At 42.7% G+C, this 15,480-nt stretch overlaps 5 protein-coding genes across 5 annotated transcripts; 1 reads left to right on the forward strand and 4 right to left on the reverse strand.

Annotated features, from left to right (window-relative positions):
- Positions 1–1,740: 1,740 nt before the first annotated feature.
- Positions 1,741–2,715, reverse strand: LOC108019561 (uncharacterized). The gene is made up of 3 exons (XM_017087398.4): positions 2,532–2,715; positions 2,314–2,472; positions 1,741–2,251 (listed from the first exon to the last, which is right to left on the reverse strand). The coding sequence occupies exons 1-3, from the start codon at positions 2,616–2,618 to the stop codon at positions 1,871–1,873; spliced, it is 627 nt and encodes a 208-aa protein (XP_016942887.3). The 5' UTR covers positions 2,619–2,715; the 3' UTR covers positions 1,741–1,870.
- Positions 2,716–4,597: 1,882 nt separating this feature from the next.
- Positions 4,598–5,341, forward strand: LOC136116644 (uncharacterized). Its single transcript, XM_070994855.1, has one exon. The coding sequence runs from the start codon at positions 4,683–4,685 to the stop codon at positions 5,019–5,021; it is 339 nt and encodes a 112-aa protein (XP_070850956.1). The 5' UTR covers positions 4,598–4,682; the 3' UTR covers positions 5,022–5,341.
- Positions 5,342–6,440: 1,099 nt separating this feature from the next.
- On the reverse strand, positions 6,441–8,145 carry LOC139352464 (uncharacterized). Its single transcript, XM_070994600.1, has 3 exons — positions 8,128–8,145; positions 7,245–7,448; positions 6,441–7,179 (listed from the first exon to the last, which is right to left on the reverse strand). Exons 1-3 carry the CDS (start codon positions 8,143–8,145, stop codon positions 6,799–6,801), a joined length of 603 nt encoding a protein of 200 aa, XP_070850701.1. The 3' UTR covers positions 6,441–6,798.
- Positions 8,146–8,407: 262 nt separating this feature from the next.
- Positions 8,408–12,208, reverse strand: AGBE (1,4-alpha-glucan-branching enzyme). The gene is made up of 4 exons (XM_017087900.4): positions 11,927–12,208; positions 10,601–10,770; positions 9,599–10,539; positions 8,408–9,421 (listed from the first exon to the last, which is right to left on the reverse strand). Exons 1-4 carry the CDS (start codon positions 12,121–12,123, stop codon positions 8,555–8,557), a joined length of 2,175 nt encoding a protein of 724 aa, XP_016943389.4. The 5' UTR covers positions 12,124–12,208; the 3' UTR covers positions 8,408–8,554.
- An 838-nt stretch (positions 12,209–13,046) lies between these two features.
- On the reverse strand, positions 13,047–15,210 carry Spt-I (serine palmitoyltransferase subunit I). The gene is made up of 6 exons (XM_017087901.4): positions 15,130–15,210; positions 14,828–14,901; positions 14,261–14,760; positions 13,879–14,206; positions 13,461–13,826; positions 13,047–13,402 (listed from the first exon to the last, which is right to left on the reverse strand). Exons 2-6 carry the CDS (start codon positions 14,873–14,875, stop codon positions 13,238–13,240), a joined length of 1,407 nt encoding a protein of 468 aa, XP_016943390.3. The 5' UTR covers positions 14,876–14,901; positions 15,130–15,210; the 3' UTR covers positions 13,047–13,237.
- Between the last annotated feature and the right edge of the window lie 270 nt (positions 15,211–15,480).

Below are 15,480 nucleotides of genomic sequence, written 5' to 3' on the forward strand. Positions count from 1 at the left end.
GAGCCATCTCTTTTAAAAAGTTGGATGTGAACCTGCAAGGTGGAAAGTTAGGAAAATAAACTTTTAGCACTCTTAACTTAATGAAAAATTATTATTACAATTAATCGCTTTAATGAAGCTGGAAACGTTCCCGAGTATATGGGATTGGTAAAACGCTAGATATTTTTCATCTTATACACAACAAAAAATTCACAGAGCTACATCAAAAATGGTAAAATAATTCTTTTCGGAAGCGGAATATTATGTTTTTACTCTCCACATTCCAGAATAAATTCAGGCAAAGAAATATTATTATTAAAGAGTACATATGTTAAGAGGCCGAACGTCACCAAACATCGCATAAATTAGTTCCAGATGCAATCATAACTAATTAATCAAATTTTTAGTACACAGAGAGAAATGCATATTTGTGGATCAAACAAGAAAAAAATAGAGACGATCGCAGCACTAACGTACAGAAGATTATGAAGAAATATGATTTTGCGTTCAACTTAATAAATCCACTAAAGAAAAAAGAACTTATTCGTTACTATTTTTTATACCTCTCTAAGAGGTGTTTTTTTATATCAGAGGAGAGAGATCGGAAAATTATGAATAAGTTGGCGCGTGCTTGCCTAAAAAATTGGTAGTTTTTTATATGAAATAATCGGCATTTGTCCAAATGACCCTTAAGCAACTAAGACTAGAAGAATATAACTTCAATTGTTTTAACGTACATATTTTGTTTTGAGATCGAACATTGTTAAGCCCCAAAGACGCAGGGAGACTCTCAATCCGATGTCGCTGTCAATCGGATTGGACACAAGATGAAGATCCACTGCCTGCTTTTGGCGGTAGTCCTGATTAGTGCCGTGAACTACAGCGGCAGCACTACCAGCACCGAGGCCTACCCCGGTACTGTCATTAGCACTCAGTCCTCCTTCTCCGGTGCCATCACCAGCACCGAGGGCTCCACCTCCGAAACCATCACCAGCACGAAGTCCGACACCGTCTCGTCCACCAAGTCCAGCTCTTCGTCCTCCTCCAAGAAGTCATCCGCCGGCAAGCGGAAGGCTCGAGCCCGCAGACGACGCTCTGCCGCTAGGAAGAGTTGTGCTACCGCCAAGCGTAGGCGCAACGGGAACTGGATGCCGAAAAAATTAAGAATCGGAGTCCCAACCAATCCAGCCACGACAGAACATATAACTTTTTTTAACTCACCTTCTTTGGATCCTCAAATCAGACTAATAAAAATGGTATAATAGAAACATATTCACAAGTGTTTTAAGTTGGAAGAACTAAGATGCGGAACCAAAAACTAAGTGTAAACTATTTTAGTATATAAGGGGAAGAACTTGGGAGTTGAATGCAGCTTTAGTTCTTTTTCGATATCAAACAAAAAAAAACCTCTAAAATAACTGAAATGTCGTGAGGAATGTCATTCAAAAGTTGTGAAATCAAATTTTGTTAAATTCGTTCGTGTATATATAGTAGATGTCTTAAACAATATCCCGGTGCGCATCGTCACTTCCTGTCCTGCCGACCACAGTGATCTTGAACAGTGTTAGTGGCCGAGTAGGTCTAGCAATGTCCATTGCTCTGTCCGTATAAACGCTGAGATCTCAGAAACTATAAAAGCTTGAAAGTTAGGATAAGGCATGCAGAGGATTCGATTTTATCGTTCCATCTTGTTTCCTTTATATCAGCGGTCGGAACGGAATACAATGACATTTTGTTTGTGTGACCCTGCCGAACGCTGCTTTATTTGTTATGTTGAATTATTAATACACATTTCCAGTATAAAACGTGGAAATATAAAATGTACTTAAACTCGTTTTGCCCATGTAAATTAACAAATGACATCAATCACAACAACATTATAGACAAGTGTTCAATATCGGGATGCTCGTAATTTCGGATTTCTCTTTGTCTGGATTGGCTGCATGGCCTGGACATACCACACAATACCCCCGACGTGTGCGTTTGGCGGCCTTGTGTAGTTTTCCATTATTGTGACGTTCATTTTATAGAGGGCCAATGGTAGAACGATCGGAGAAAATGATTCGGGAAGATATGCGTCGCGTGCGATTAAATGTCCAGCATAAGGACAGCTGTGATTAAAATTCGAAAATTGCTTAGCAACTTTAAGAATAATTAACCCGTATGGCATAAAACTTCGTTTTGATAGTAAATCGCAAACATTTAAGACCACATTTATAAGAAACGGCTGGAACTTATTACTGTAGTCTTTCTTAAAGACCTGAAGTTGAACCTGAAGAACATCAGGTTGGTTTATAAAAATCATTATAGGGATAGCTTTTAAATTGTACTCACTGATATGTTATACAACGGCTTTACGAGATCAACGTCCATTTGGGCCACCGCTTTGTTCCAGTTAACGGCCTTTAAACGGCACGAAGCGTTCGCCGAGAAACCGTTCACAGTCAGGCACTCGATATTTTTCAATTTGTACACAACGGAGGGATCGCATATCTGGCAAATAGGAAATACGTTTTCGAAAACATAAGAATAGCATATTTATGGCTACTCACGACCCTCCATGACAGGTAACTGACCAACACGGCTAGAACAGTATAGTGCATGTTTCTCAAATGTGTGGAACTTCTGTCATATATCATTTAACTTTTATCGCTACAGTATAATGTGCTTTTAATTGGTTTTGATTTTTAAAAATTACACGAAATGTAATCAAGGCGTTTATTTGACATCGATTTGTTCAATACTATTAAATACACTGTGTAGTGGATCGAAGGCGATATCGACTTTGGGCGCAGGGGTGCAGCGATATCATACGCGATATCTGGACAGACACAAGCTTAAGTAAGGAAAAAAGTGGGTCACTTTTGAATGGTCATCCGAATGTTATCCGCCGTTGACGCGGAAAATTGAACAACGGAATTCGGATGCACAGTGTCAAAGTCACGGTCAAGGGCGTGACATAAGTTTAACAAGTATAAAAAAACTATATTTTTCAAGCCATCCTAAATTTATTTTGAGCTGCAGCGCGTGTTGGTGTAGGATGGATCTTGCAGACCCCCAGTAAGATTCAGCAGAAACCGGACAGGTCAATCAAAATGGCCTGGCAAAAATTTTTATGAGGAGTGGGAATTAAATAAGCCCAAAAGAATACCTGTGTTGCCCACCATCCCATCATTGGTAAATTTTACGACTTTCTTTTTTTCGACGCTGTGAACTACGTGAACTACCCTTTCAGTTTTAAAACAATCGGTATGAAAAGTCCTTCCAAAGTCCTTTTTCAATTGCAGGTATACTACACCCAAAAAAAATTTAATAAGTGTGGGTGAAAATGACACTACACTTAGGATCAACTAATTGGGATCAATTTAATGCTAAATAACTATCAAAGGTATACAACATTGTATGAAAAAACATATTTGACCGTAAATAGTGTCATAAAATAAATCCGTGGATATTTCGATACCGATAAAAGCTTTGTTTTCTTGTTCGAGTATCGGCTATCATGGCATTTAAATTAAACACCCGCGGGATTCTTTTTCGCAGCTATTTTAAGGGACCACCCCAAATCTATTGAGGTAATTCTAAGACTTACATCAAAAGAGAAAAGTATTTAAAATAATAGTCTTGCAATAGTAATAAAGGCAAACAACTTTAAATTTTATAACCAATTAGAATGTAAGGTCTACTTACATATATACTTAACTATTATTTGGATTGGAATAAGAACTGTCTTATGCTATTTAAAATTGACCAATTTTTAATTTCCGAAATGAATTTAACAGAAGTAGAAGAAGAATACTATTCTAATCTAAGATCATACATTGTAAGAATCCATTAAGGAACTACATTTATAAGTTATCCGAATTTAAAACACCACCCCTACATGAATATCAACTTAACAATGATTTTAAAGCTTTCATATTTTACATATATCATTTGAATAAATGTATAATTTTTTGAGAATGGATTCTGACAGCGAGAAGGGTTTATGCTCGATTTGATGTTGCAACCGAGAACGATTTATCTCTTAATCGAGATCGATTCGATGTTGAAACCGAAAAGACTACACCTCAATATCGAGAACACATATTCTCAAAAGCCATTCGCAAAACAAAAAGACTTCGATCTCGGTTTTGAGAACTCGAGTATGAATCGATCCTGGCTCACTTTTGAGATCGAAAATACTGAAATCAAGATCGTTGAGAACGGTTTTTTCTCCAAATGTAAGTTAAGATCAGGAACAGAATTACTGAGAGTGGCGATCCCTGGGGAATGTCGCTGTGCTGTGGATTTCGCATTTGTTACATCTAGTGTGATTACTGATAATTATAAGTGAATCTTTGTTGATAAGGAATTATATTAAATCCAGCTTTTCGGAATCCAGTTATCGATTGTTGTGACTATGACATTTATAAGGATACACTCCTGGGGGCTGGCGTAGTCAGTGCTATTACAGCTATTAATAATAAACCACTGTAAAGAGTCAGAAAAGAAGTCAAGAAGAAAAAGCATTATTTAATTGTAACTAAAAATGTAAAACTAAAAAAATGTAAAACTTAAAATGATGGGAAGAAATCGGAAAAGACTAATTTTAGGTTTTCAAAACCAAGTCGTAAGATTTTTATTTCATCAATTCATATTATAAACTGTTTGAAAATAAACAGTTTTCCAAAATCCAAATTTTTTATTTACGAACTGGCATTATGCCGTCTGTGGATCACGTGGTGCACCATGTGCTGGCGCCTATGGCAATCGAGGCTCTCTATTGCATAGTGCCTGTTATCCGCCACCTGGTGATTATCCTACATGAGTCCTTCCTCGTTGATCACAAGGAGCCGGAGCCCGTGATCGATGTGTCTGGCATGATTCAGCCCGTCCGTAAAATAGTCCTGATCATAAACGATCCTACGCCGGAGCACCATGCCGATCAGCAGACGGTGGTCAGTTCGGATGATCTCCGCGGCCTGTTGGGTGGATTGTCGCAGAGCATTCGGAACCTGGCCCATTCGACGTATGCCACCATCTCGGCGCTGGCCGACTAGCTAGAGTGAGGAGCCCCCGAACTAATTGTCAGCCTGGTCCAGATGATCTTGCTGCGGTTGTTACTCCTCCGGAGCCATGGAAACGGTGTACCCGGCAATGGCTGCGCCCGGCTTTTGGTGGTTACCTGTTCACTTACGCGGGTAGGGTCTTGCTCCAATCCCGTGACCCGACCTCTGACCTTGTGGCCTGGGCGGTCCTGTGGCCGATCAGCTGACGGCCGTCGAGGGGGAAACTCCCTTGGTCGAAGGCGATCGTATGGATTTCGCCTGTTCCGTGGTTCAAAGTATTGAAAGCAAGACATGTTCCTCGGTGGGACCTCTTCTGCCCAAGTTGAGGAGCAATTTGAAGTCCGGGGACACCTCCACAGAAGAGGAGAAGACCAAAAAGGACTCGGCGCCGGCAGCTGAAAAACGAGAAACACCGCCTGCGGCAGATCCGCCGGAAGAGGAGTAAGATCCAGCCAGGAAAGGAAGTAAGTCAGCTTTGATATCCAAATTTTTAGTAGCCTTCACTTTGCTTTTTGTCGGCTTTGTGTGATTCGAAACCAACAGAGCTCGTTCATTTTCTTTTGTAAAAAAATAAAATTAAAAACGAAAATTTATTATTGTATTCGGGGAAAGTATGTAACTGGTAGAAGGAAGCGTTTCCGACCTTATAAAGTATAATTATTCTTGATCAGGATCAAGAGTAATCTAGTCCGAGTCGATCTATGTCCGTCTGTCCGTCCGTCTGTCTGATCTCGGAAACTGTAAGAGCTAGAAGGTTCAAATTTTAGATTAAGATTCCTTATCTTCGTACGCAGCGCATGTTTGCTAAGCGAATATGCCAGGGACACAAATTTAATTTCATTTAAAAGGTCCACCAAAATCTTGTTAAAAAAATCTTGTCAACGAAAGACCCGACTTAAAAAAATGAGGTGTCATGCAAGCCAAAGAATACTACTTGGCAATTATCTTCAATGGCCCTAATAATATTATCTTCAATGGCCCTAATATATCCAACATTCTTAGATACATATAACTTTTACACTTTTACGTCTCTTTCTCCCGAACCCATGCGCGGATTCACAGGGGAATATATGGTATAGATCCCCCCACATTTAATATAATTGATTCAAAATTTTTGATTTTTACTCACGACCTTTATTTTTATGAGGTCACTTATGACCTTAAAAATATGCATTCTCTAGCACTGGGGCTTTAGGATATAGGGACTTGTTTTAAAGTAATTTTAAAAGTAGGGCAATAGTCAACATATTGTTATTTCTAGGTAAGGGCTAGTATTCAACCTAACAAAAAGTCGTCCAAAACCAAAAATTGTATATGAAAAAACGTCACAAAAATGTTGTGACGTTTTTTTTATATGAAGTTTTTGGTTTTTGGACGACTTTTTGTTAGGTTGAATACTAGGCCTAAGCCATTACCTAAAACTAAAATTGTAGTCTAGCGCACTGTCTCTACGCGTACTGCCGACCACAGTCATATATTTTATTAAGTTTCATCCAAAAGCACTTACGGTAAGACTAGGATAGATAGGAAAATTGAGATGTGTGCTTAACTACTGCTGTTCTACGTTGTACGTGAGCCGGCAGAGACTGAGCAGAGCTATTCCCTATGCCCGATTAATGGGACTCTGCCGACCGCTGCTTTAAGTGTTATGTTGACTGAATTTTTATTATACACTTCAAGTAAAAAACGTTGAAATATGAAATGTACTTAAACTCTTTTTGCCCAATGTACATTGACAAATAAATAAATATTAAATATTGACAAGTATTTAATATCGGGATGCGCGTAACTTCGGATTCCTCTTGGTCTGGATTGGCTGCATTGCCTGGACATACCACACAATACCTCCGACGTGTGAGTTTGGCTGCCTTACGTAGTTTTCCATTATTGTGACGTTCATTTTGTAGAGGCCCAATGGGAAAAAGTTTGGGAAAGACGAGTCGGGAAGATAAGCGTCTCGTGCGAGTAAATGACCGGAAAAGGGACAGCTATGATTAAAATTTGAAAATTGCTTGGCAACTTTAAGAATCATTAAACCGTATGGCATAAAACTTCGCTTTGAGAATAAATCGCAAACATTTAAGACCACATTTATAAGAAACGGTTGGAATTTATTACTGTAGTCTCTTTTGAGGACCTCAAATTGAACCTAAAAGAAAGAAGGTTTGGTAAGACATAACTTTATAAGGAAGCTATCTTTTCAGGTGTGCTCACTGATATGTTATACAAGGGCTTTACGAGATCCACGTCCATTTGGGCCACAGCTTTGTTCCAGTTAACGGCCTTTAAACGGCACGAAGCGTTTGCCGAGAAACCGTTCACAGTCAGGCACTCGATATTTTTCATTTTGTACACAACGGAGGGATCGCATATCTGGCAAATAGTAAATAAGTTTTCGAAAACATAAGAACAGCATACCTATGGCTACTCACGACCCTCCAGGATAGGTAACTAACCAACACGGCTAAAACAATAGCATGCATGTTTCTCAAATGTATGGAACTGCTGTCATAGTATGTATATATTTCTAGTTTGGTTGCTACAGTCTAATGAGTATTTAATTCGTTTCGCTTTTTACAAATTAATCGAAATCTGATTTAAAAGCATTTATTCGAAATTGATTTGTTCAATATTAATAGTGTATCTAACTGACTAGCATTTAAGAGCTAAGCGAGAGGAACCTTAAAAAGTCGGTTAAAGGTTCGATGAGGGCATTCAGAACTGAAATTCAAATTCTGGGTAAATTTTTAACTGTGTTATTGAGAGTGTTATTTCTTAAATATGGAGTTTTTCAACAAACTTTTAAAAATTTGAACTACAAAATAACATTTATTTATTCAAATCCCGATACTCGTTTTTACTTACTTACAATAGTATACCTAAAAAAATGTTCAAGCAAGTGGAAAATGTGACCGAAAAAAGTTGTTGGATTGTAAGAGTACGGACCATATGCGTAAGGCGACAGTTCATTTCTATTGGCGAGGCACACACGAGCAAAGATATCTACTTAAATAATCATCACTTGTTAAATAATAGTCTAATACTCGGCATGTAGATTTATTGACAACTACCTTAAATTGTACACTGGTTAATTTACCGTGTAGGGGATATTCATAGGCGTTAAATGAAAACTTGAGTGACATTGGCTCTACTAAAATCAGCGTGCTAAACTTTAACTCTCCAGCTCTTACAGTTTCCAAAAAACTACTTGTCTGTCATGGACATTGCTATATCGGCCATTCTAGCAACCTTAACTTCTTTCAAGGAGTACAACAACCTTTCAAACTGTCCAGTTTATCAATTATAATGCAGCTTATTTTGAAGAAATAAATTATTTGTAGTCCTATATTACGAAAGACCATAATAAAAACAACTGATTTTAGAAAACTATACCTCAATGAGCATATATATTTCAATGATGGCTTCCCGATTCGTAACATTAACAAACACTATGACTATATGAAATTCGTTTAGGCATTAACATTCTTTTATATACCCGGTCCGAAGTCAATCTCGACTATTATTTAGTCACTGACGCGGGCATAGACCACGACCGTGCGAGAGGGCGTGTAGACCTCAATAAAGTTTGATCGGCCGGCGTAACCTTCCGGGTTGGAGGGGTGCTTGCAGTTGGCATCGATGCGGTTGTGTCCGCCGAAGAGCGGATCGTCTGAGGAGAGCACCGCCTGGTAGGTGCCCGCCCAGTTAGTGCCCACGCGGTAACCAGTGAAGCTCCGCTGGGGGTGGAAGTTGAAGACGAAGACCAGGCCGGCACGCTCGAAGGCGATGATTTTGTCGCCCTCATGTTTCCAGCTGACCCAGGCGGGTCCGGAATGCAGCCACCCGAAGCGCTCCTCTGCCTCATTCATGGCCCGATCGAACTCGTTGAGGTACTTGTACTTCAGCATGTCGTCGTCCACCAGATTCCACTGCCGGCGAGCATAGTGGTACGAGTCGTTGTTACCAACGCGTGGGAAGTCCAGCCACTCAGGATGACCGAATTCGTTGCCCATGAAGTTAAGGTACGCCTCTCCTCCTAGAGCGTGAGTGATCAGGCGGATCATCTTGTGCAGCGCCAGTCCGCGGTCAATAATAACCGAGGAGTCCGACAACGTCGACATGTGCGTATACATCTCTTTGTCCATCAGCCAGAAGGCTACCGTCTTGTCGCCCACCAGCGCCTGATCGTGGGACTCTGCGTACGCAACAGTGTTCTCCATCCAGCGGCGGTTGGTCAGCGTATGCACCAAGTTGCCCATGTTCCACTCGTCGTCACTCTGCTCCTTGAGGAGCTCGATCCACTTGTCTGGAATAGCCATACCCAGGCGGTAGTCGAATCCGATGCCTCCCTCCGAAACGGGGCGACACAAGGTTGGCATTCCGGATACATCCTAAGGCGAATAAAAAAGGGTTTCAGTTGTATAAGGGTGTTCTGCAGGCCAATCAGATCTTAAACATTAATAATATTTACAGAAAAACAGTCCTTCTGTATGTATTAAGAGATTATGAAAACTTTTGTGAAAGTTCATGTCATGGGATTTACTTCACGATACAAGCACACTAGTTACCTCTGCAATAGTAATAATCCTCGGATCTAGGGTGTGCAGCAGGTGATTTGCCAGCCCCAGATAGTTGAGGGCATCCGTGTCAACGTTCAGGCCAAAGTACTCGTTGTAGTCGCCACTGAAGCCCTCACCGATGCCCCGGGAGTGGTAGAGCATGGAGGTGACTCCGTCGAAGCGATATCCGTCGAAGTTGTACTCATCGTGCCACCAACGCAGGTTGGACAGCAGGAACCGCAGCACCTCGTACTCCACGTAGTTGAAGAGACGGCTGTCCCACAGCGCGTGCTCCCCACGGGCTCCATCATGGAAGAAGCAACTGTTGGTTCCATCAAACTGGTTGAGGCCGTCCTGGACGTTCTTGGAGGCGTGCGAATGGACCACATCGAGGAGAACAAAGAGCCCATGCGAGTGAGCCACGTCGATCATGCGCTTCAGTTGCTCCGGGTTACCGAAACGACTCGAAGCCGCATAGAAGCTGGTCACCTGGTAGCCGAAGCTGGCGTAGTATGCGTGCTCCATGATGGCCATCACTTGGATACAGTTGTAGCCCTGGCGCTTGATGCGCGGCACGATTCGGTCGGCGAACTCGTCATAGCTGCCGACCCGCGGCTCCTGGGAGGCGATGCCCACGTGGCACTCGTAGATCCTCAGGGACTTTGGCCTGGCCGGACCTTGGTGCTGGCGCTGGTAGCGCTCGTAGGACGGCGGCTCCCAAACGTACTGCTTGTAGTTGACCCCCTGGTTGGCCGACTTGGGCGGCTGCACCACGTACTTGGCCCATGGAGACAGGCGGTCCAGCAATTGTCCGGAATGATTGCGAATGATAACCTTGATTTCGCTCATGTGCTTTATGGCCGGACTCCCATCCTCGTTGGGGGGCAGGTGCAGCTCCCACTTGCCAAAGTCGAGCTTTTTGAACGGATGCGACTCCCAGTGCCAGTTGTCTGTGGGGTAAAGGCAATCGGTTAAACTGGTGCTATTGAGCCTGGATAGAGGACGACTTACTGAAATCACCCGTAAGGTATACATCTCTGGCTCCAGGTGCCCACTCTCGGGCAATCACCGAATTGTCGGGCTGGAAATGGAGGCCGTAGTATTTGTAGCCCTGCGAGAACTGCTCCAGTCCACCTTCGCCCTGGTTTATTTTATTTAGCCAATCCTGGAGAACGCCGTGTCTGTGGGTTAAATAACGATAATGTTTAGAAAGAACCAGGATGGGAATGAACTACATATAGTAGTGTGAAAGCTATTTTTAGACTTTTCTTGATTTGAAGAGGTCAACCTTTTAATTAAATGTTTTTTTGATTATAAGTAAAAGGAATTGAGCTAGTATGGGTATGCTCAGCATAGGGTATGCTGATATGTAAGTATTGTTCGTGCGATGGTATAATCAAGTGTATTGCATCTGCCGGTGAAAACAAAGTTTCGAAGACATATCGAACCAATTACATATGCAGTAGGAGCTCTCATCCTTTTTTTCACCTAACAATATAATTAATTAAATAATTTAACTAATTAAATTTAAATAATATTTAAGCTGAAAAATTTCAGTTTTTCAGAGCGATTACTATATAAACAATTACTAATTGAAAAAGTTCAAAACTATTGTTCACAAATTATAAAACAATTAGCAAATGTTGATAATAAATAAAATTATATTTAAATCAAAAAACAGCCTCGTTGGTTACCAAAAAAATAAAGTTCCCGGCACACCTTTTAAAGGAGAAAAACCTTATTAACGGTGCCTGATGAACATGGTATTTCCCTTAGAATAAATCCACATCAATTAAAGGTAAGAAACGAAAACGTTAAAAAAAAACCATCTTAAAATCGCAATGTTTTCCGCTCGAAAACAGAAACCAAAACAAAATACATAAAAGCGGAAGAGCCGCCGAATCGCGTAGATTTGCAGTGGTGCAAAAATAGAAAAGACGCTGGCACAATTTGGGAACCCGGAGAGTGCCTCCAAGGCCAAGATCCATGCTCCAAACACGCCGGCAGCACGCAGCGAACACATTTGTATAGAATAGTTTCACCAAACACACACAGACCAACCAACACACACGGGGCGGGGCGGCAAACACCGGCGACCTTCATTCGACATTGCGAACGCAGTTTTTCCAACTGCATGTCACCGGGGCGGCAAGAAGCTGATACGGCCGCAGCATGGGTTACGGGTTACGGTTCGGTTGCCCTATAAAGTTACGCCGCACCGGCTTATCAGCATGGAGCGCATAAAGCCGGCGCCAACCTTGGGTTACATGATGTGGATGTGGAGGTGGATGGAGCAGCAGCCACCCATCGGCGGCTGGAAAACGGAGCTCTACTCACCGGCGACGGATCTCGTGCTCGTGGGAGCGTAGGTAGCCATCCGTCTCGAACAGCTTCTCGATGTCCTTAACCTCGACCATGGCGGCGGAGAATGAGTCCGAGAGATTCTCGGTTGGCAAGCGGAAGAAAGAGTGGCGGAGGCGGTGGCGGTGGCGAAGGCGCTGCTGGTTTGCCTGTTGACCGACGACTGTGCTCATTTATCAGCTGCAGTCCCACTCAAAAGCTCCGCGGCGAGCGGAGCTTTCGCGCGGATCAGCTGTTTTGCAGCTTTGCCTTTTGCGCCCCCCATTCGCGAATGTAAACATCGAAAGGGACCGCCGTAATTGCATGTTTTTGTCGCCAAACGTTGCGTATTCGCACTGATAGCTGATAGCACCTGGGTACATGGTGCACAGTACGTATACGCCCAATTGCCGCTGATTGCTGATTGCCGATTGCCGACTGACATATTTGAACCGGCATCGGAGCGTTATGTGGAAAACATCATGATTCGGGGTCGTCCTGGTCAAGTTCATCAGATGACTGAGGCTGAATACATGAGTTTGAAAGTCGAAGGGTTATGATTGTTAGTTACAGATTAGGGCGCTCCCCAGCGACAGCATGTAATTTAAATTGTTGCCGGAATTGTTTGATTCGGCATGTTACCGCGCCTTTAAGCTGGAAGATAAGATACGAAAATGTTTACCATTCTCTGTTTATTGAAAGTGATATATGATAAAGATAATAATGAATATGTAATTCAATTTTTAAAAAAATGTATTAGCCCATAACAACAAAATAAATATAATATGTAATATCAGGAAAGCAGATGCACATAAGAAAATTACTCCCACTAAGCGCTTCGCGATTTGCTTGGGCACCCCGTAACCATAATATTACACTGAATGTACCAATAATCGGGTTTTTGTCAAACCTGAACCATTTAGGTTCGATCTCAATGATTTGGTTATTTCATAAAAGCTGTCATAAAAGTAATCGTAAGTGTTGAGTCACATTATACTACCTTAATCAGAACAATATAATTGGGCGTGATTTCGAAAACGATCGTTGTGCAGCAGTTGTGTACCAAGTAACCTTAAAAGTTTTATTTAACCAGCTCTCTTATCTGAAACTCGTAATCTTTGCAAATTTTTCGAGATTAAAAGTTTTTATTCCAGTGCAATGCAACTTAGAACATTATGTTCGTGCGCAAGCCTATCATTTAGCTTAAATAACTCATACTGGACTGGTCGTGAAAAAACGATTAGGAAAAGGGGGCCTTAAAACTTAACAAGACCCTTGTCGGAAAACCTTCCTTTCTAAAAGGTAGGCTTAAAGGACGGAGCTGGAAACACTCTCGATGACCTCAAAAGCGGTGGCTATGTCCGCATCTTCCAGCAAACGATTGACGGCAATGCGAATACTGGGACGCACCGGTTGGCGTTCTCTGTTCTGCAGATAGGCAGCCTGCACCACGGCCACTCCTCGAGCAATGCACTGTGGAAAGTATAGGAAGTATAGTTTTCATGATTCCATACAGGGGAGCACAGAATACCTTATCGGCCAGCTCTGTGAGCAGCTTCAGTTCCTTGTCAAAGTTGTCGGCCGGCTGCGCCAAGTACAGGTGCTTCACAGGCGACAGTTCGTTTCCTCGCAGGGTCAGCTTGCTGAAGCGCGAAAACTTCTGATGTAGGGCCTTAGACTTGGCCTGCAGTTGCTCGAAGATCTTCGGTTCCCGTTCAAAGCGATCAAGGGCGGAAATGGCCGCCTGGGTCAGCATAGGCGGCAGGGAGGCCGAGAATATGTAGCCCAATCCAGAGAGTCGCTGGTGCTCGGCTATGAAGTGCGAGCCCACGCAGAAGCCGCCGATGGTGGCCATGGACCCCTCCATTCCGGCTGATATTAGATCGACCTCATCGCGCTGAAAGTATACACATGATAATGACTGGTTTCCCTAACAGTTTTCCACCTACATCGACATTAAAGTGCTCCGTAACTCCGTGGCCACCCTGGCCCAAGGTACCGAAGGAGATGCTCTCGTCGATAAACAGTCGCAGCTTGTACTTCTGACGCAGGGCCACCAACTGTGGTAGTGGGCAAATCTCGCCGGTGTTCATATAGATGCCCTCGGCAACGAGGAAGCGGCGAGTCTTGAGCGCCTTTTTAGGATTCTTCTGGTCGCGCTTCTCCTGTTCAATCAGCAGACGCTCTAGATCCTGGACGTCATTGTGCTTAAAGAAAGCGACTGTGCTGCGCGAGGCATCCAGGCCTTTTTGAATGGCGAAGTTAACAGCCTCATCCCTGCAAAGAATGAGTCAATAGAAGCCACTATTCAGGATAGATTGAGAGTCTTACACAAAGATAATGTCGCCACGCTTGGCATACGCTGGGATGGCACTAGCCACCGTTGAGAATCCGTAGGAGTACACAATGGCCTCCTCCAAGCCCATGAACTTGGCAATTCGATCCTCCAGGTCAAGGTGCACATCCATGGTGCCGTAAAAGCCCCGAGGTCCGCAAGATCCTACGCCATACTTGCGCAGCGACTTGCAGGCCTCCTCCAGAATCTCCTGGTCCTCGAGGAAGCCCAGGTAGTTGTGGGAGCCCAGGTTCAGGCAGTCGTGTCCATCGACCCTGATGTGCTTGCCCACTTTCGACTGGACGATGCGGGTACGCAGCAGCGGATGATTGGGATCGGTATCCGCCACCAAGGGCTCTGGTTCATAGTCGGCGATTATACGGTCCTCCTCCTCCTTGGTCAGCCGGCGGCGACGACCTCCTCCTCGCCTGTGCAGCAGCAGCCAGATCACGGTTATGACCAAAAGGGTCTCCAAAACGAGGGCAAACGTCGGGGTCTGTGGCGAAGAACACAAAGTTTAACCGGCTGAGGAAAAAGCGGTGACAAAACGAAGGCCAACTTACGTTTCGGAAAATACTGCCGATCTCGTTGAACAACTGGATGGCCACCATTTTGGGAGTTCAGTTCTGTGCCCTCCCTGCGGAAAAATCAATTGAAACCACCGTGATTCCTTTGAGGTATGTGTCATGCAGACGACGCTTTCTTATCGCCATGCCCATGGCAATTATCAACCATACGGCGCGGAATTCTTTTGAACTGGGTGTATAGGCTGACATAAACCATTATCAAGCAGGTGGAAAATTCTAGCCCATCCCCCATTTTGCTATTCTCTTGACTTTTATTTTAATTCAGAATGAGCACTCACCAAAAAAGACGTTAAAGAAATATTATAAGGCGTGTTATGATATCCGCCAAGCAGCTGTTTAATAAAATGTACTAAAAAATACCAATGGATATTTTTGAAATTCTTCGGGTGCGAGCTTTAAGCTCACACACACAAAGCTTTCAAAAAATTTTTATTTTTTGAAAATATTACCTCCATTATGCCAATGTCGCAAAGGAAACCTTATTCCTTGTTTTATATGTAGTTATGAAAATAAAAATAGTATATCATCTATATTTATATTGGGAAATTGTTTATGAGCAATAATAGCTAATAAGATAGAGATTATATTATTAAAGTCTCATAATGGAGAAAAATATTATTTTTTAAAAA

Source organism: Drosophila suzukii, chromosome 2R (assembly GCF_043229965.1).
Source record: "Drosophila suzukii chromosome 2R, CBGP_Dsuzu_IsoJpt1.0, whole genome shotgun sequence".
Lineage (NCBI taxonomy): Eukaryota > Metazoa > Arthropoda > Insecta > Diptera > Drosophilidae > Drosophila > Drosophila suzukii.